At 42.3% G+C, this 21,570-nt stretch overlaps 1 protein-coding gene across 1 annotated transcript in view; it reads right to left on the bottom strand.

Moving 5' to 3' along the window:
• Positions 1-19,573, bottom strand: part of CBL (Cbl proto-oncogene) — a 50,815-nt gene extending 31,242 nt beyond the window's left edge. The window contains exons 1-2 of the mRNA XM_044996776.1: positions 19,348-19,573; positions 8,790-9,037 (exon numbers count right to left, since the gene is read on the bottom strand). Coding sequence (XP_044852711.1) covers positions 8,790-9,037; positions 19,348-19,491 — 392 coding nt within the window. The 5' untranslated portion in view covers positions 19,492-19,573. The remainder of the gene's footprint in view (positions 1-8,789; positions 9,038-19,347) is intronic.
• Between the last annotated feature and the right edge of the window lie 1,997 nt (positions 19,574-21,570).

Below are 21,570 nucleotides of genomic sequence, written 5' to 3'. Positions count from 1 at the left end.
CACTTTTTTTTTTTGTTACCATCTTCCAAATAAACGGAACATGCATGTTTTGGTGTGCGTTTTCATGCTTGTCTAGCCCCCAGAGAAGCAGTACATTTGCTATTGTGTATACAAATTAGGCATTCAGGGTTAAAGTTTCATAGTAGCAGCCGTGTTAGTCTGTCCACAAAAAGAACAGGAGTACTTGTGGCACCTTAGAGACTAACATAAAAGCTTATGCTCAACTAAATTTGTTAGTCTCTAAGATGCCACAAGTACTCCTGTTCTTTTTAGGGTTAAAGTTGTTAATAACACAGATGTAACATACCCCACCTTTCTTTACTCTCCTGGGTCCCCTATGTCCAGATATATAAAGTGCAACCCACTAGGTGTCCATTACACAATTTAGTCTATCTCAAACACAGTCACTTCAAGAGGATTCCACACACACAAAAAAAGAAGGGCTGAGATCTAACAATGACATATGGGAAAACACACTGCAGGATGGTACAACTGATATGCCCTTTTTCCTTCTATCACTACAACTAAAATTCTCATTCAAACTCCTCTTCCACTTGACTACTGTAAGCTTCTGTTTTGGCCTCCTTGTCACCCCTAATGGACCCCTCCAGTCCTCACAAAATACAACTTCTAAAATTATCTTCCTTGCTTGATTCTGACCTACACTTCGCTCTCTGAATCTCAATACTGGCTTCTCACCCTCTACCACGTGAAGTTTAAGCTCCTTGTGAGCTGCTTTCAGGACCTGCCCCATCCCTACTCATCTGTAGATAGCTCTCTTCACATTGCCCTTAGCTCTTCTGCTCCAATTATACCAACCTTCATACCTCATTGAGCTGCTTCTCCTACAATCATCTGAGTTTTCTTCTACATCCCCTCTATGCATGGAACAAACTTTCTGAACTCAGCCACAAAACCTGTCCCACTCATATCCCTTATGGAGACCCACTTCTACTGTGAAACATGAGACTAACAGGCTGATTACAGCAAGATTGTGGGGGTACCTAGGACAGGCTAGATTTTTAGAAATGTATTAAAATGTGGCCAGTCACCGTGTGATCATGTTATTTGTACGATACACTCCACCCATTACTCTATTTTCAATTTTTAGAATAAGCTTTGCCTTTTTGTTTGAGAGTGCTAATGAAAACAAATATAATCAGAAAAGTATGCCATTCCACTCAACAATGCACTATAACTGAAATGCCTCCCCACAAGACTCCAACTTCCCCATCTATGACCAGGAGATATTGTATATTCAGACAGAATAGGACCTGACTTTTTTCTAAAAAAAAATGATCAACTCCTATCCCGGGGAACTTTTTGTTGGTGAGAACACAAAGAACAAATATTAACCACAAGAATCTAGCAATCCAACCTTATTTTCCCATGGGCTTAATATGACCAAAAAATCCAGAGTAAGTAAACCTTCAAAGACTAGTTGTTTCCAAAATCAGGGGCCAGCAGATACTGCAACTATGTTTTATTCAACTCCGAAATACATAATTTGTATTTAGAAACCTGGTTCCTGACTAACAAGTACAAACTTAACCCACATAGGCCTCACTTCCCACAACTGATTGACTATATTCATGAGAGATGGAACATCCCTATAGATTAAAAGTATACTTAGGGATTTCTCATTTCTAAATTGAAGCACAAACTATTGTTCATTGCTTCCATGATCAGCGCCAATTCAGAAATATTCACGACTTTGTATAAACCACAGTTAAGGGGGGGGGGAGAATAGCTCAGTGGTTTGAGCATTGGCCTGCTAAACCCAGGGTTGTGAGTTCAGCCCTTGAGGGGGCCATCTAGGGATCTGGGGCAAAATCAGTACTTGGTTCTGCTAGTGAAGGCAGGGGGCTGGACTCAATGAGATTTTGGGGTCCCTTCCAGCTCTATGAGAGAGATATATATATATATATAAGTAGTGCTTGCATAGTTTAAAAAGCAGCCATGATTTTGCTGTAATCTTTAAACAGACATATAAATTGAAGCAGAATTTAGATGACATCTTTAAAGCTGTCAGAATGAAATAGCTGAGTTAAAAAAATGACGCCAAATATATAAATACTGTACAACAGTTTATGGAAGCCAACAATTTCCACTGAAGCACTTTATACCAAACCACATTGCTGCAAGCTACAAAAGAGCCGTTACAGTCCTAAGAAAAGGAAGTGCTTTGAACACTGAGCATTGGAAGTCAGCTAAACCTCACCTTGGTTTTAGCCACCAAAGGAGGACACTTTCTGCACAACAATTGTTAGTATATAGTGTAAAAAGGTTAAATTCCATTTGATTGATTTTCTGATCACATCGAACGGAGCCCAGACATTCAGCCACCATCCCTAAACAGAGTGTTTCTACAAGTCTATTATGATTTCCTGAACACAACAGAGGAACAGGTGCATCAAAGAAAAAGGTTAGATGTAATAAACACATCAAGGGTTCATGCTCTGATCTTTGAAACTTAATTTTCTAAACCCTTAAAATGTAAATTTAATCTCACTTCCTGCTACTACATTTCAAACTGAGCCAAGTTTTCATTTTACAGTAAACACTTAACAATTGGCAGCCATATTCTGCTTCTACACAACTCTGTTGTAAGCATCATATATTGTACAGTGTACCATGAAATGCAAAGTGACTCCGCGCTAGATGACACACAATGAAGTTGCTCTGTAGAGTGTCAGCAAAAGGTCTAACAAACGAAAGGGAAAATGCCCATCTGGCCGAGAAAGCCAAGCATTACACTCCACGATGCGCATAATGTCATAACGTGGCACACATCTGTAGCCACTGTAACTCTACTGAATGGCACATGACCAACCAGATAGGCTCTCTTCATTTCTGCCTCAGTCCAGCTCTTGGAAGAATGCATTAGGGATCATTTTAAGTTGCTTGGGGGGGGGGGGACCCTGTTCCTTGGTTTGGAGATCAAAAATAGTCTGAATTCAGAAAGATTAAAAAAACCTAGTTTTCTCATGGAAAAGAGTGACTTATTTTGTCATTTGCCACTTAGTGTTGCATTTATTGGTAAGGGACATCTGCACAGTTTGCACACTAGTTATACAAATGTCCCAATAATTCATTTGTTCTAAACCATGAGAAATTTTGGGGAACGAAAAAGTGATTGCTAAATTCAGAAGATGGGAAGGAAAATAAAATGTTTAAATTGAGGACTACAGGAAACAGGAAACATGCAAACCAGGGTAAAGGAGAATATGGAAAGCAACAACATTTAATTGGCTGAACGACAACAAAACTGAGATAGGAAAAAACACAACCTTTTCAAGCATGTTATAACTGGCCAGGGCAAACAAAGAAAGAACAAACAAGAAACCTCTTTCTTTGCCAAGAGGATGTATATAATACCACCTCATTTCAAGAAGTACAAACAAGAATGCCAGACTCTTGTTCAGGGTTCTTGGCTTGTTCTAAAACAGCTGACAACCAACTTCTAGAACAATTGGGAAGCTCAGCTTATTTTTAAAGCACAATCAGTTTACCTTAAATGTCCTACAATTTTGTGGTTGATTTCCAAAATTGACAGTAATCAGTTCCTAAATGACACCTGACAGCAAGCTAGAACACAATAATGGCCGGACTGGAGCACACTGCTGAAAACGGAAGGTTCAACAAAAACATCTGAAAGCGTTCCCATCTGAACCAGAGAATCCCTATTCTGTACACGTGATATCCTGAGTTAGTGCCTGAATCATTCATATGTTATAGACTATTCTAACCAACCATGCCTTTTTATCCATTGAAGACATATGGGAAGAGTGAGAGAGCTACCATGCTCATGACTGCCCACTGGCCAAAGCAGGGATAAGCAACCTGCGGCACACGAGCTGATTTTCAGTGGCACTCACACTGCCTGGGTCCTGGTCATCAGTCCCAGGGGCTCCGCTGTTGGTCTGGGGTACCGGCCACCTGCCCCCTGCAAGCCGGGGTTCTGTCTGCTGGCCCCGCTCAGTCTGCTGCTGGCCCCGGGTCCCGGCCAGCAGTCCAGACGGCTCTGCTGCCGGCCCGAGGCTCTGCAGCTGGCCCCAGCCTGAGGCAGTGAGAGGTACAGACAGGGGAAAGAGGGGGCGCAGCCCAGCACCCCCACCTTAAAAATATCTCAGCACAGTGGTGCTGGAAAAAATTTTAAGTCCTGATTTGCTGCTTACATCACTATCACACCACGTGGAACAGTGCACTGTGTTTGATGTTGAGATTAGAATGTACATGCAAGAACAGGCATCAGAATTTTCTGACAGATTGCAAGATTTCCAGCTATTTGGCCCAATGCTTTCTTTTCTAACTAAACCTGAAAAGTTCAAAAAAAAGTGACTTGGATTTGTCTGTATTTCAGTGGATGGGTGTTGAAGATTTCGAAATGCAGCTCATTCAGTTAAAAAAACCTCAGAAATGTGGGCATCAAAAGTTGGAGATCTGCAGAGTGCACTTGAAGCTACCAAGAGAGATCATGGGGCCTCTATTCTGACCTGCTGGACATCCCTGCCAGTGAAATTTAACTGTTTGAAGAAAACTGTGTTTTAAATGCTTTCAGTATTTGGATCCACATACCTGTGTGAACAGGTATTTTCACACACGAAATCTGTTCTCTGTCCCTCTCGGAGCCAGTTAACAACTGATCACTCAGAAGCCTGTGTGCAGCTTAAAGTATCCAAATACGTGCCAGCCATTGGAAAACTCAGCAAGGAAAAGCAAGGGCAAGGATCACATTAAACTGATAAGATCTTTTAATATAATTTTAAATAAAGCTTCTTAAACATTTTAAAAACCTTATTTACTTTACATACAACAATAGTTTAGTTATATATTATAGACTTGTAGAAAGAGACTTTCTAAAAACGTTAATGTATTACTGGCAGGCGAAACCTTAAATTAGAGTGAATGAATGAAGCCTTGGCACACCACTTCTGAAAGGTTGCCAGCCCCTGGGCTAAAGCATACCTAAAGTGTAGGCCGAGGAAACCTGCATAATGCAAACATCAGTGACTACTTCTTTCTGGGTTGAGAGATAAATGGAGAGTAGGGAAGGAGAAGGTGAAAGTAGCAGGGCTGTGATTTAATTATACCAGCATGCTTACCAATTCTGACGGGCCAAAAATTTTCACTTCCACGGATGTAGTGTCTGACTGTCAATCCATCAGAAGCATGACTCTAGAGAGGGACTGCTAGTCGGATTCCATCTGGCAGATGGTAAAATTGCCTGCAAAAGCACTCGTTTTGCAGCTCATATGTACCAATTTGGAATATCCCTATCTTGTCAATTAACGTGCTTTGAATATTAGCTGAAATGTGCATTCTTGTTTTAACTCTGTACAGTAATTTTTTTCTTCTTTGCTTCTCTCATGTCAGTGCTATGGAACTATCTGGGGAACAGAAGTCAGAAGATCAATTCTTGTGGCTAAAATTTTGGACTTAACAATTGATGTTGCCTGTCAGTTGGCATCTGCTCAGATGATGGATCACAGTACTGAAACAATCAACAGGTTAGTGTACTCTACTGTATGTTCAGTACTGTACCAGTTCTGAGTCTAGTACTGGAGGTGGATTTATCTGGATAAGGTCATTTGTGATGGCACAGGAGCTCAAAGCAAGCTAGTTTCCAATTAAAAAGCTCTTAACGAAAGGTTTAAAATTAACCTTACATTGAAGTGTTTCTGCAGTTCACTACACAGCAGAGCAGTTTACAGTCTTACATTGGGTTCCCAGGTGCCAGTGTCCCAAAAGGTTTTCCAGGAAGATAGAAAACTCCAGCAAAAGACCCAAAGGCCAGTTTTAATTAAAATACAGTTTACACAGTTAATCCATGGTGACAAATGCTTCTTGTATCATGCACGTTTTTATTTGAGCTAAGCTGAAATGACTGCAGTTTTACATTAAACATTCTCACTCATATAATATGTCACGTTAAAAGTGTGTTATCCCCTAGGCGTGCCCCCTCCCCACTATCCGCTATTTTTTTTAAACTTTTCATACATATTTAAGTGTTTCCAGTTGAGAAGTCTTCCCTGCCCTACCCCTCGTTTCAATTCTGATATCTATGAAGAGTCAATCAGAGTCTATGGAAGCAGCGATTTTCCCTTAAGGGACAATCCAGTAGTTTAATTTGGCTTCACTCATTATACTGGCCCCAAACCTTGAAATCCTCCTACAGAAAATTGGAATTAAATTTTAAAGGCAGATAGATTTACAGCTTTGAAGCTAACTCTGAAGTGTAGCATAATCCTTGCTAATCAAAATCACAAATTTGTCAAAAAGCAATGCTAAACAGCAGCTTTTAGTTCCATTTTCTCCTCCCACATTCAAGAAATTACCTGAAAACTTCAAATCGCTATGAAGAGATTTTTAGTGATGCACCATCTAAAAGTAAAATAACTTAACAGAATAATACTTAAACTCCTGAGTAGTCACGGAAAGGGGGAAATCAAAACAGTAACAATGAAGCCATATTACATGAATACATTAAAATAAAAATTCATCAAGAAACATTTATGCAAAGTGGCTCCATCACTTCCCATTTTGGTTTCAAAATATTAGAAGCGAATAGCTGCAAAGGCTTCATCCACGTAAGTCATTCAGTTGCAACTAAACTCAACTGATCCAGCTAGTTCCACATTTTTCTACTTACTCCAGTTTGTGCATAAAAAATAAACTGTACCTATTCCAGTGCCCTAGGCACCCTTTGAAAATAGTTCAATACAAATATACACTTTCTACGACTCCCTCCATTATCTTGTACCACCAGTGGCTACATAAATATAAATTAGCATTAACCCTTCCCCCTCCCTCCCTCCATCAACCTCTTGCCGCTTAAAGTGACCATAATTCTCTTCCCTCCCTAAAAGCCAGAGAAAACAGGTAACCTCCAGAGCATGCTGCAATGCCCTTCACATTCAGGCTATTTTGGTGCAAGTGGGGAGCAAGTTCCAATGTCAGGGTGCCCACAAAGAGGACCTCCTGCTGGTAACCTTTCCACCCCCATCCCCGGCTCCCAATTCTTATACTTAGGGGACTCCAGCTCCGGTGTCTGCTGATCTCAGCTGTGACAGCTGGGCACAAGGAAGGACGAGGTACCTCACACGTAGGCAGGCCTCAGTCTATATAGAGTTTATCATTCAAAACCAACCACATAAAATCCACCCAGACACCGACAGGCAGCCAATTCAGATCACAGAGCACTGGTGTAACGTGCTTATGTGAGATACTTCCTTAATTAGCAGTCTGCCAAATTCTGCACCAGCTTCAGTAATGAAGTAGTTTAAATTGAGGTAATAAAGGCATGGATGACAGGTATAACATTTGAATCCAAAACAGTCAAACTCATGGTCATCTATAGACAAAAAAAAGTCACTCTCACTGTTACTGACATTTGACCATGTAAAAGCAGCTAGGAGTCTAACTAGCCACCTAGACTACAAACAGACGTATCCTCACTGACAAAGGAGCAAATATCCTCATCACATTTTCTGGTTGTTTTCCAAGCCAACCAGCCACCGCCATATGTTTTATCAGACAGAGTCTAGCTCTCCATCCTTTTCTCCAATCTCAAGAAGTCACTAGGTAAGGCAGCAAACTGAACTATTATAGCTGCGTCAGATGAGATGTAAAGTATCAGCATGCCAAAAACACCATGATTCCCCGATAAACACTGCAACACCCAAGTATGCAGATTAAATGAGAAGGGTGACAAGATGGAAATCTGCGGAACCTGGGACAGCACTCTAAGGGAGGAGAAAAATTCCCCACCACTACCCTTTGAGAATCTTCAACGAAAAAGAAATAGAAGCACCCAAGAGCAGCCCTGTCTATCTCTGCTTTGTTGATGTTAGTCAACAAAACCTTGCTCTCAGTTGTATCAAACAGCTTAAGTAGCAGCCATATATGCATACTACTTTTAGTAATAGGACATCGCTAAGCCATTGATAAAGTGACTTGCCAAAAGAACACGCCTCTCCCTCTGAGACCTCTGAATATGCTCAGGTTCCTTTAATTTCAAAATAGATCAATTATGTGCAAAACAGAACTTCATCCTAACTTCAAATTCTAGTATGGTATGAAAAGAAGTGAGAGAATTTTAGGACAAATCTCTTGATTTCCTTTCCTCTGCCTCCTACACTTCAGGGTATTGGTTTTTTCTTCGTCAAACCTCCAGAACTACAATCAAACTAACAGAGAGAGGTCACGACTCAAACAATTAAAGTTTGTAAAATTTAGTCTTTCAATATTAAATACTTAGTTTTAAACCACAGAACTAGCTATTCTGAAGTCTTTACAGATTTACATACAAAAGAGCCTTATTGGGGCTCTTTACTTTGGCATGGAGCTGTACTCAGGTACATCTTTGAAAACCGATTCAGAACATAAATAACCTTATTCTTTATATCAGTGTGACTCAAATGAAAGCTAAGTCACAGCCAGGAATGATCAGATCTGGAGTATGAATGTCTCTTCATATTCATGTCCTCTCATTGCCTTCATTCCAGCACAGAATAATATTTTACTTCACACTTTACCCTCTTCAGCTAACCTTAAATCTCTTCACCACTGATTTCTTCCTTCCCACATACCAACAATCATCCTGGCTGGGATGATTTAGTTGGGTTTGGTCCTGCTTTGAGCAGGGGGGTTGGACTAGATGACCTCCTGAGGTCCCTTCCAACCCTGAGATTCTATGATTCTATGAACTATCAAGCTGTTCAATTCAAGGTCTCAACCACTCAGCTAGACTTGTGCTACAAGTATTTGTAGTAACTTTTCCCCATTACCTAGGCTGAGAGTTCTCCTCATACATCCTCTCCTTCCCTTCCTTAAAGAGGCTGATGGTCTGTTTGGTCTTCTTCATCAGGTTCTCCATGAAGACCCTGAAGTACTCATTTTCTCCTAGGGTCTCCATCTTCCCCTCATAGCGTGACAGGATGGTTCGTAGATGCTGATACGTATCAGGTAGAAGATCTAGAATATAGGGTGGGCTGTTCTTCAGTGCCAGTTTTGGATTCTGACATAAACGCACCACCTGCAATACATGAATAATGGAAAAAGTCACCATTTTGCAATTTTAAGACTATTTAAAAATTACAAGTAAATATCGTTTAAATAGATGATCAGTGACATTGCTTGAAATGCAAAAGAAGATATGCTGAAATATAAATAATTTCACATTATACTGCATCTGCCCAAACGCACTAGTCCCTGAACAGATTTCCACCCTTCATAAAAATCGCAATCTACAGACTAACATGTTTTCATGAGCACTGATGTCTAGGTTCCAGAAGGTTACATCTCTCACAAAATTAATCTTAAAATATTTGATGCAATAATATTTCATTATATCATTTAGGTCAGGGGTTCTCAAACTGGGGGGTTGGGACTCCCCAGGGGGTCACGAGGTTATTACATGGGGGATCGCGAGCTGTCATCCTCCACCCCAAACCCTGCTTTGCCTCCAGCATTTATAATGGTGTTAAATATATAAAAAAGTGTTTTTAATTCATAAGGGGGGGTCGCACTCAGAGACTTGCTGTGTGAAAGGGGTCACCAGTACAAACATTTGAGAGCCACTGATTTAGGTAGTGTTTGGTGACAAAGCTGCTGTCTTGCCAAAAAGATATGATCCAGACTTGGGGCTTGTCTACATGGGGAAATGTACTGGTATAATGATACCGTTGTAGCTATACTGATATAACTCCCCATGTGGGCACTCTTGCTCCAGAATAACAGGGGCTCTTTCCAGTTTAGTTTATATGTGACATAAACGTAATCATTCCAGTTAATTTCCCTGTGTACACAAGCCCTATAATGGAGAATACAGTACACTACTGGGGTCCACTTGAATGAAAAACTTGACCCTGAATGTGTACATTTACAATGAATGACAAGCATAAAAGCAACTATACAGCTATCAACAGTGAACACAAAAAAGGTTTTCTATACAGAAAGCAGAGGCACCCAAATCTCATTTGAAACACTCTATTAACTTTAGCGGTAAACAGCTTACTGGCAGGAACATAGTTCTGGGTCCCCAGATATGCATCTCCACTGACTTCAATAAGTTGCATGCAAATGTGAGAGCAGAATTTGACCCTCTGCAGTTATTTCTCTCCCTTGTGTGAATCTGTTCACAAAAGCACTTGCTGCTCTAGTTTTACTTGTCAGTGATGAAATGAAAGTTAATTAGACGATGGTAACCTACTTTCTAGCAAATTACCTTGCATGTCTTGGAGATTACTTTTTTCTTACTACCTTAATACCTACTCTTTCTAATGGAAAGGTTTTCTAATTTGTATTACAGCAGTAAGATTATCTACACATTCCTAGCTAGTAAGAATTTGAGTCAATTATTCCACAAGTACACTGTGCAAAACAAATTAATAGGCTTATCAGTAAGGAAACTTTTTGCCATTTTAGATGCATCTATTTTTGCTTCTATACAACAGGTTAGGCACCATAACTGAACAGAAAAATTTCACTCAACCTTCAAAGAGAATGCTGATGCTGTAACCATATATGACCAGACAGCTCTCTGAACATTAGTGGTCTGCAATAGAGCAACTACATGACAAAGCTCATGAAAACAAGTTTAATCAATAGGAAAAACTGTATTAAAAAAGGATCATACACCAAGGCCTTGTCTGTATCCAGAACAGCCAAGATTCTCTATTACCTAGTCAAGGGAGAGAGAAAGCTAGCTACAGAAGACATAATGCAACTTCCTAAGTTATTAGGGCTCTCTGAGCTCCAGCAAAGTGCTGAAATACTGACTTAGCATGACAAAGCAATATTCAGTGCTTTAGTTCTAAAGCCATCTTTTTGAAAAGACAAAAAAAAACAGGCAATTGGGAATAAGACTCAGCTAACAGCTCTAGTCTTTGGTGTGTTCACCTCAAACATAAAATAAGGCTGGTGTAATCATTTCCTAAAGCTTTCTACTGAAGTGTAAAAACAGTTTTGACTTCCTAATACCAAAAGGCACAACTGAGGTCTAAACTGGCACCAGTGATGTGCAAAAGGATATTACAAAGCAGATCTCATCAAAATGCTGCAGAAGATCACTTTCTTCAGAAGGCTTTAGGAAGGTAGATAAGAAAGCCCCAAGAACAACCTGGTGCCACTATGCAGTACATCACCTACACAAAATCTGGTAAAAAAACTACTATATGCTATCAGGTAACTTTCTGAAAAAGTTAACTGGCTCTCCATATTACACACAAACACTTAGTCCATTACTTTTGCCTCACAAGCTGTGACTGAATAGTAAATATTTAAACCAAATAACTAATTTAGTCTGAAATGGAGCTCTAGCATTTCACTCAGCCTTTTAGGATACGTGCAAGAAACACAGTGTGGAGAAGTTACACATGTCTTCCAATAATGCATGGCTTCACTGAGAGACTTCAATTTCCACCAAGGGAATGACTGACTGACTGCATCAAGTCTCAGACAGGTGAATATGATTCTCATAATGAGAAGGAATTATACTCTGGAGGAGCACCAAATGTACAGGTGGGAAATAATCTAGCCAAATAAACTAAACGTCCCCTCCATTCTGAACTGACAAATACCAGGAGATCTAAACAAGGAGAGGAGTTATCACAAGATTGGTGCTGCAGTTGGTGCTTCTTTCATACATTGTAAAATGAACCTTATCAGGGAACCAAGCTACAACACAATTGTCTTCTGAGACCATAGTTTCACTTGGCAGCATGGAAGGATCCTAAACATGTCCCCAAAGCAAGCTACAGATAGCACATTACTGCTTCTACAGATCTAGTTTGTTATTTAAACAATTGGGTTTAAAACTATTCTTGGTGAGTTGTAGGGAAACCACATGAAGGAAGCAGACAAGTCAAAAACACAGAACAGTCATTTCTCTGGGTCAGCTACAATAGGAAATGGCACAGGCTGTTATCTCTTGAAACTATCCAGCTATGTAGGAAGCAGACCTACTGCATGTCAGTAACTATACAGACTTATTTGATATTGATATTCTATCCGACATGTTTTCGCAGAAAAGCAACAAATTCTGCAGACAGGTCATATTCTCACAACCTCTATAAAACTTTTTCATTAAAATACCCCACATGAATATCCAAAGTAAATAGTTTACAGACAAGAAAAGCTGAAAAACTTTGGTTTTATAACCTGATGAATTTTAAATACGTTTAATTATTGACCAAACGGACACCTATTTCAACAGCTGAAGTTCACAACTCCCCATACGTGGTTTTAAAAGCAACCAATATCAGCACTCAAATATAAAGTTACTTGCCTACAAACTGTCATTTAGCAAACTGACTTTTCTTAATACATTAGGGGGAAGAGAAAAAAAAGAAGTTGCACTTTGTTTACTTCTCTATCTGTGCACTTGCAGCATCATGACCATGTTAAAAGGAATGTTCACAGCTCTGGGAAACCAGCAGCATATCAGCAAGTTACCATGCACTCCATTCATTCTCTCCCCATGATTGGCTGCTACCACAGTGAATCCAGAAAGACAGCAAATACCTTACATTAGGTGCGCTCAGAGTAAAGAGAAGCCATTTCTGTTTTTTTAAGTGACTTAAAAATAGCTGTGGTCTTAAATGGACACTGTCAACTGAAATTTGGCCTCTCTGTAAAACTATTTTAAATCTAAAGCTTTTACCAACAGAAATGTTTCTATATTTTTAATCATTTAAATGAAAACAGTTGTTTGTGAACAAACACATTCCCTTGCAATGTTTTAAACTCTCAGCAAGGAGCGCCTGAAAATTAAACTGACTACAAACAGTACTGAAATTGATTTTCTGTTTCCAAACTGAAAGAAATGAAAAACGTTAACAAAGAGCATAAATAACTACAAGTATACTGGATTTTAAAATTTTCCTCTAGCCTTGTAAAAGGGACACTGTCAGTTTAACCATCACATTTCCTATTTTTTAAAAGTTTTTTTCTCTTCCTTGTTGCTATGTTAAAGACTCACAAAAATAGGGGAACTATGACTAGAATGAGGAAACAGTGAAACTGACTTCACAAAGTGCTGTCAAAAGCACTAGGTAAAAAAAAACAAACCTAAAAAATAATTTCTTCTCTATTCTTTAGGACTTGTAACAAGGGTAAGTAAAAAGAGCTCAGGATGTTAACAACATAGGTGCAAAAATTTGTTTGCAAGTTATGGTCTGACAGTAACCCTGAAACAAAAACAAAAAAGACCAAACAACCTAGGAGTGATAAATCTCTCTCTATTGACTTCCCAACTCCTATTTCCCTTCCAACACTGTTTTCCTAAACAGACCTATGAGGAGTTTGATGTTTTCTTCCTTTTAAAAAAACAAAGCTATATAGCTCCATTTTCCCCCTAAGTCAAGCATCTACTTTTTCCCTGAAACATCAGCAACTCAGTACCTATCAACTTCTGAGCCTCTGCCGAAGTCACGCCTGATCACATCACTACTGTTAGGGGTGACTTGCAACAAAATTTCCAGATGTTAATTATAAAAAATGTGCTGAATTACATCCACATTTAGGTTAGAGAGGTGTTTGCTATTTTAGCTCAGCCACCACCAATTTCTTCTCCATCCTGTAATGTGAAATCTACTATTCTTCCGTCCCATCCAGTTATAAAACCCCTCTAAGTATTTTAGAATTTCCACAACCGGTTCCTCAAATGCCCAAGAACAGCGTTAGGTTATGTCTTCATCGCAGCAGGGAGCAAGCCTCCCAGCTTGGGTAGGAAGACTTGCGATAGCACACTAAAAATAGCTGTGTGGACATCGTGGTATCGGCAGAGTCTTGGATTAGCCACGTTAGCTCAAGCCAACTCTAGCCCAATCCTCTGCCAATGCTGCAACCTCCACACAGCTATTTTTAGTGTGCCGGAATGATCCCTGCTAGCACGGGTCTGTCTGCCTGGGGTGGGAGGCTCACTCTGAGCTACACTGTAGACATACCCTGGATGTTATTTCTATTATTCTGCTGCCTAGATTAGGCTCTGAAGATAAATTATCAATTGCATTATCGACAAAAATATATAAAGCAACTCCCTCCTGCCAAGATGCAGCACTAACAAGTTACTTTACTACATTAATAAATTTTCTGATATTAAGCCCTGCTTTAATGGCTCAACACAGTGAAAAGATGAGGAAATAGGATAAATGAGACTGAAATCAGTTCCTCCCACTTTAGCCTAGTAAAAATGTATAGGATGGCTACAGGCAGTGCAAAGAAGTGACTGAGATGCTTAGTGTGCTATCTGTCGCAGCACTTTGAAGGCTCATAAGACATCTAACAGCAGAGCCTCAAAGACATGATTCAACCTCTAGATAAGAAAGCAAACTGCTGAATTTAGATTAAGTTCATAAGTTGCCATCAAACATTTAGAATACACAAAGGAGTGAAATTTCAAGGTGGCCGGTAATATCTAGATGTGCAATATAACAGATGCTATATGCCAGAACTGCATATAATAGAACAGCATGTGTAATCTTGCATACTAGAATAAGCAAACTGTGTTTATAACCACGTTAATTCATCATACTCTAGTTCTTGTCTTACAGAACAAAGACAAAATACTTGCCTAAAGAACTTAAAAGGTTTCCTGTCCTACTTTAGCTAAGTTTCAAAAACTGTACTACAACCTCATATTCCCGTATCCTATTTAATCACATCAAAAGGCACGGAAACATATTAAGGTACAAGGTTTCCTTATTTTAATGTTTGCCAGAGTGGGGCAGATATTCTAACAAAACTGTAGGTGGTGTGGCCCTAAAGAGTCTGACCTACATACTGTAAACGCTTTGGGACATGGACTGGACCTACTTCTGTATCTGTACAGCACCTAGCATGGCAGGGGCCTGATCAGGGACTCCAGCTGCAATTAATATATAAATATTCATCTACAAAGTGGCCAAATATTTGAAGATACATCAGCTGTCAAAAGGACTGTTTTATCCTCATGAAATAGAACAGAAGCGGGCCTCAACGGGGAACAAAATTGTTCCAATCAGTGATACTCTATGTCAGGACAAAGTCATTCTTGGTTTGTTTGTTTTTTGGAAGGGGTAAAGAGGCTTAGCACAGCCCAAACACTATTTTAGCTCCTAACCAAGGTGCACCAGGCCACACACCTCAGACAAGCCACAGCTTGCACTCAAGTGTCAAAATGACCTGCCAAAGGTTGAAAAGGAATGTATGAGTATACTTTCCCCGAAAGTGTGAACCAAACTTTGAACACCACACCCAAAGCAACCATTTATCTGGCCAGTGATTTTATTTGTTATTTAAATGGCTGCTTTCACATAGGGCAGTGGGCTGCAGAAGTCAAGTCCAAATAAGCTATGAGGGTGCAGATGGCAAACCAACAGAAAGATTTCACTGACAACTAAGGGTATCTCTTCACTACCAACATTAAAGCGCTGCCATGGCTGTAAAAAAGTCACCCCCACGAGGGGAGTAACTCTCAACGCTGGGAATGCGGCACTGTCTACACCGCTGAAACTTGCATCGCTCAGGGGGGTGTTTTTTCACACCCCCTGAGTGTGAAAGTTTCAGCACTGTAAAAAAAAGTGCCACAAGTACTCCTGTTCTTTTAGTGTAGACAAGGTGTAACACGGACATACTAGATGCACTCAGAATACCATGAATGAGATCCATCTCAACAACTGGAAAGAGATTATCCAGTGTCCAATTTCTGTTTAAAGTGGCATGCTTATTTATTCTTGCAACTGTCTAATTTTGAGATTTACTGAAAACAGAACTTTCTGAATACTTGGATTATACGCTTGTGGCCTGTGCAGTAATGAGTCAAATAATTAGCTCTACAACTACAGCATTTATTTCAAATTTTAACAGATAAGAATGCTATTCGTTAAAATTTGAGAATCCTAGTTGGTGTACCATGTTGATGAAGCCCTTGTCACAAGTCAAGAAACCCAATGCAAGCCTTACTACGGAAGCGCACATCAACAGCCAAGGCATAAATAATGAGTAAAAAGAGGTAACTGAAGATGAACATCCCACTGGATATACGAAGGAGTGCTGCCCAACACTGGAGCTTTGGCCTCATTATGTGTCACCGAAGGCAACTGTGGGAAGAACATGGGACAAAATTAATATGAAACAAAAATAAAACTTCTTCAGATGGAAGTTGGGCACCATGTCAAAATGTGCGGAGAGAATGGACTAGAGCTCTTGGACAACTGTTAGCTTGTGTAGGAAATTCATTAGCCACACCTGAAGAACAGCAATGCCTGAATGCTTTTGCAGGATACCAACTAATTTTATGGGTTAATGAATTTATGTCACTGTACAGATACAAACATAGCATATGTGTCTAATCTATAAGATCCCTTATCATATGTGCACCCATCAACTATTTTCTGATACGCCTATTTGAGTTTGTGCGTATTTGAAATGGCCTGATAACTGACAACAGAAACAAAGTTTCACAAATTTTTTCACAAGTTCTCCCCACCTCCTCGGACTTTCCCCAACCAATTCCTAGTTAACAGTTGGCAATTTGTTGTGTTAAGAAGCAGATAGCCTATTTCAGGCCCAATCCTGTAACAGAATGTGTGTTAACAGACTGTTACGTCTACACAGAACTGCTGAAGTTAATGGGCATGTAGGTCAGACTGCAAGATCAGGGTCTTAGTCTGATTTTAATATTTTAACTATTATTAAGCACACAACTGGAGCTTTCAGCCACTATTTATTAACAAAGGCATTTCATAATGAGGTTGTAGAATTGGAAGCCAACGAAATTCAGGCAAAATAAATTCCTCTATATATTTTTAAAGCAACTACAGCACTCTTTGCTTTATTTCAAGGATCACAATTTCATGATAAGGAAAACGTGTGTGGCCAAGAACTGACTTTGGTTACCAGTACCACTACTGAACTGCATAGACGCCCAGAAAATGCTGCTTTTGTACAGGAAGATGACATACCAAGGTAATCTCCATCTTTCCAATTCCAACTTTTTTTTTATTTGCCTGACTAGTCTATGTAGTTGAGCATGAATGTATGAATGTGCATGCTATATACATGGGAATGGAGACTGACATTAGAACAAGTCACATCCAGGCATTGACATCACATCTGTATATGCAGAAATATGCATATTTAACACCTTTCCAACATTTTGGTTATCACTTTTATTCTCTCATCTGTTCGCTCTCAGTGCCTACAAGGAAAGAGACATAAGCACCTTTCAAGAACCTGTATTACCTTCCTATGTCCCATTTCTCCATGTATAGGAAAGCTCATCACATACATAGCAAAAGAAGGTCACAATCAACCCTGTGTAGTCTGCCAACACTTAAAGGGAATTTTTTGGCATGAATGTTTCTTAGTGGTCTTTCAAAAAAGGTATTTCTATTTTTCCTTTCAGGATGAACAGAACTACAACATTTGCTGCAGGAGATCCAGGGTTTAACATGCACAAATGCAGTCTGTTAAAAGAGAAAGAAAGATGAAATGCATGGGTCGGCAGGGTTGCCCATCAGCCCTACCCATCCTGTCCCAGAGGGGCAGCTGGATGGTGTAGCACTCCCCAAAGTACTGCCACCTGCTTTCTAACTGCATTCATTGTGCACTAATCTACTCTTTCAACTGAACCTAGCATTATGAAGTATGCCACTCATTTTAGACACGAATATATCTCAATCCTATACAAATTTAGTCTCATCACTTATCCATGGAAATTAACAACAGAAAAGTAAAATGTCACAACTAAGATTACAAAAAAACATATACCGTATAATAAAGAAAATATATTCCCATTAAGCCTACCTCCTGGATTACTGTGCCCATTTGTGGCATGAAGAATAGTGCCAGTATCACTCATCTAGGTATAAACTAGGCTGGCACATTTCTCTAGAATTAAAATTAAGCACTGACTGGGGCTATTTAGAGCAGTGGCTCCTCTACTAATATACCCATCAGTACCGGGACTTAATTTACCACATTCCGTCAGACCATCAAGCCAACTAGTCCAGCATGCCACCTCCCTGATGCTTGGGGGTAAAATAAATTAATGAACCTGGATATGTAGTGCTGGAAGTTGTGGGAGTGATTCCTTTGATTCCTGCAGCAATCATTTTATGCTATGAAGCATGAGATTTCATTTCCCTTATTTTAGCATAACTCCGCATGTTTATTACAGAGGGAATTATACAGGGTCTCGTGACTGGTACTCGAAACTTTGTTTTAATAAAAAGCCTCTAGGCTGCATCCCAGTGCATTGTCACTACGCATTCAATAGAGCTCTCCAAACTGCCATGGTACCCCAGACCTCTGTCTTGCCATCAAGAGAGCAGACCATGCTCAACAGTTGGCTGGAACTCACAAGCAAGTGGGCCAACCTCAGCAAAACCCTTCCTCTAGTTACATGGGTACTGTTTACCACAAATAGGTCAGAGTCAAGAACATGTCTGCAATGTATGCTTGCCACAGTGCTGACCACCACTCCAGCCCCCCTACCACTCAACAAGCTCTCCATCTTGCCCCCAACCACCACCCCCTTGAAGTCCAGCCTTCCCTCTGACATATTGTTCCTTTCCTGAACACCACTACCATCTGCCCCAGCCTCTCCCAACAGCACATACCTCTCCAAAGTCTAATTTCCTCTCCCACATCTCTGGCCCCCTCTCTCCAGCCCAATCCTGTCCCCCATCTCTCACCCCCCTTCCCCATCTCCAACCCAATTCTGCCCCCATCTCTAGCCTCCTCCAACTCCAGCCCAATCCTGCCCCCATCTCTCGCCCCCTTCCTCATCTCCAGCCCAATCCCCAATCTCCAGTCCAATCCTGTCCCCCGTCTCTCGCCCTCTTCCCCATCTCCAGCCCAATCCTGTCCCCCAACTCCAGCCCCCTTCCCCATCTCCAGCCCCCTTCAACTCCGTCCCCCATCTCCAGCCCCTTTCTGCATCCCCCGCCCAATCCTGCCCCCATCTCTAGCCCCCTCCCCTGCCCAATCCTGCCCCCATCTCTAGCCCCCTTCCGCATCCCCCGCCCAATCCTGTCCCCCATCTCTCACCCCCTCCCCTGCCCATTCCTGTCCTCATCTCTCGCCCCCCTCCCTCATCTCCAGCCCAATCAACCCTCCCACTTCCTACTTCCTCTCCAGCCCAATCCTGCCCCTCCCCATCTTGAGCCCCATCCCCATCCTCCAGCCCAATCTTGCCCCCATCTCTAACCCCCTCCCCTGCCTAATCCTGCCCCCACCTCTAGCCCCTCCCCCATCTCCAGCCCAATCCTGTCTCCCCCCCCCCCCGTTCCTACTTCCTCCCCGGCTCACTCTTCCCCCTCCCCCCCCGCCAGCCCAAATCCTGCCCTCCCTTCCCCCAACCTTGTCCATGAGTTTCCAGCACTTCTCCACCATCTTCTTGTCCACGGCGCCGGGCTGGTGCGGGCCCAGGTGGTGATGCGGCTGGAACGCGTCCTTCATCAGCCCGATCAGCCCGCCGGGGCCCTTCTTCAGAGGGGCCGCCATGGGTGGGGGGCTGCGGGGCGCGGTGGGGGTCAGGGCCCCCCCCCCCGCTGGCTCCGAGGGCGCCTGGCTGAGCCCCCCGGGCCGCTCCCTCCCCGGCCGGGCGGAGAGAACGGGACTGAGGAGGCGGTAGCTCCGGACCAGGAGCTGGGGCTACAGCGGGGACGCGCCTCGGTGCGGGGAGGGAGGAAGGGGGGGGCCGGGCGGAAGGAGGACGCGCGCGACCCGGCCCCCAGAGGTTCGCAATGCCGCGTGCTGATTGGCTGCCGCGGGAGGGGGCCCGGCTCGCGCCCCCGTGAAGAAAGCACGCGCGCCAATAGGAGGCTGGGATACAGCCCCGGCGCGCGCCCTCGCTAAGGAGGCACCCGCGCTGATTGGTTGCCCCGGCCTGCCCAGCGCGCATTGAGGGACGGGCTCACTCCGCTACCGCCCGGGGGGTGGAGGGAACGTCCCTCTCGCGAGCCGCCCGGCCGGCAGCTCATTAGCCCTGACTCCGCCCCCGTTTCCCGGTGCTTTGTACTGCGCGTGCTCCCACCCGGCTGGCATGCGCACGGTGGTGACAGAGGGAAAAAGGAGGCCATGATTAGTGTGGGCAAGAGTCCAGAGGAGGGGGAGGGGAAAGAAGGAAGTGCGAGGGCTGGAGCTGGGGAGCTAGGTAGGGCGGCCTGGCCTGGGGACCAGGGACAGACAGACACCCCCACCTCCCGCACCATGGTGGAGCAATTTAGAAGAGGGTGATTTAAATAATGCTGTAGTGGTGCCCGCAGTGGCTCAGGAGTCGGTACCGGCTCAGGGCACAAATCCCAAAGCGGTGGCGAGTTCTGCAGTGAGCTTCCACCAACCCGTCATGGAGTGTAACCTCCTTAGGCCCTATGACAGCCCAGAGCGTGCCCTGCGTACTCTCTTACCCCCCAGCTGAGCCTGAGATGGTCCCTGGCACCCAGAACCACAGCAATGCTCAGATTACAGCCAGCCACTTACCCCACGTCAATTGCACTCCAGCTCACACCCAAGACAATGCTTGTAAACTGGGGTGTGGAAAGCCATTGAACTGAACTGTAAACCCTGTCTGTAATGGAAACCACCTCAAGCCAGGGGATGCAGCAGCACCCCTAATTCCAGCACCTAGGCTTGTAACCAGTCCCATAATAAAGATTTATGAAGTAGGAAAAGGAGAGGTATTTACAAGGTTGAAGTAGGTTGAACCTACACACACAAATGAGTTACAATGTTAAGTTTCAAAAAGTAATAGAAGCTTCTATAATAAGCAAGCTCCACATTAGGGCTAACCCAGCCTAAGCACCAGGAGTCCCTTGCTGATGGCTAAGCCCTATTTAAGTACACAAGAATAGTATTTTCAAGAGTGCTTGAGTGACTTGGGAGCATACGCCCTGTTGATTTTAAACTACAATCCATGATGGAGGAGCATAACCTGGTCAATGCATTTCAGCTTAGTTTTTCTGGGGACGTTTAATACATTAGAAGGTGATATTGGTTGCAAATATAGCCTAGGCTATTTTCTTATTTGGGAGTCTCACAGATGTTAGAGGGCCCAGACTTGTCTTTTTCAGCACTGATGAGTATTTTAAGTGTGAAACTTCTTAATAGGAAAATAAATTTATGTAAAACCTGAATTTGTATTAACAATTAGAAAAACGAAAGGAACAAGTATGAGACATCCATGTTAGCAATTTGACTACAAAATGAATGGAAAGTAGAGAACTAGCAACATGTAAATAAAAACACTGATTTAAATTTGAAAATAATAATCCTGATTTTTATCCACCCAGCCCAGCCTATGTGGGAGACATACCCTGAACCCTGGCAAGGGACAAATGGCTGATCCCCCACCAAGTAATGCACCTTTCACTCCATCACAGCATCTCATGAGCCCCATATAACCAGCACCACTGCAATGTAGTGACCTCAGGGTGGAGGGCAGCAGTCAGCACATAGAACCCTACAAGCTAGGAGGAGGAGGGGAAATGTTGGCCAAGAACTCCACAGCAAATGCCCGTCCCAAAAAGTGCTGCATGGAATAATTAATATCCATGCAGAGCAGACAGGAGGCTTCAATGCATC

Source organism: Mauremys mutica, chromosome 22 (genome assembly GCF_020497125.1).
Source record: "Mauremys mutica isolate MM-2020 ecotype Southern chromosome 22, ASM2049712v1, whole genome shotgun sequence".
In the NCBI taxonomy this organism is placed as follows: domain Eukaryota; kingdom Metazoa; phylum Chordata; order Testudines; family Geoemydidae; genus Mauremys; species Mauremys mutica.
This window is presented reverse-complemented; position numbering and strand designations above follow the sequence as displayed.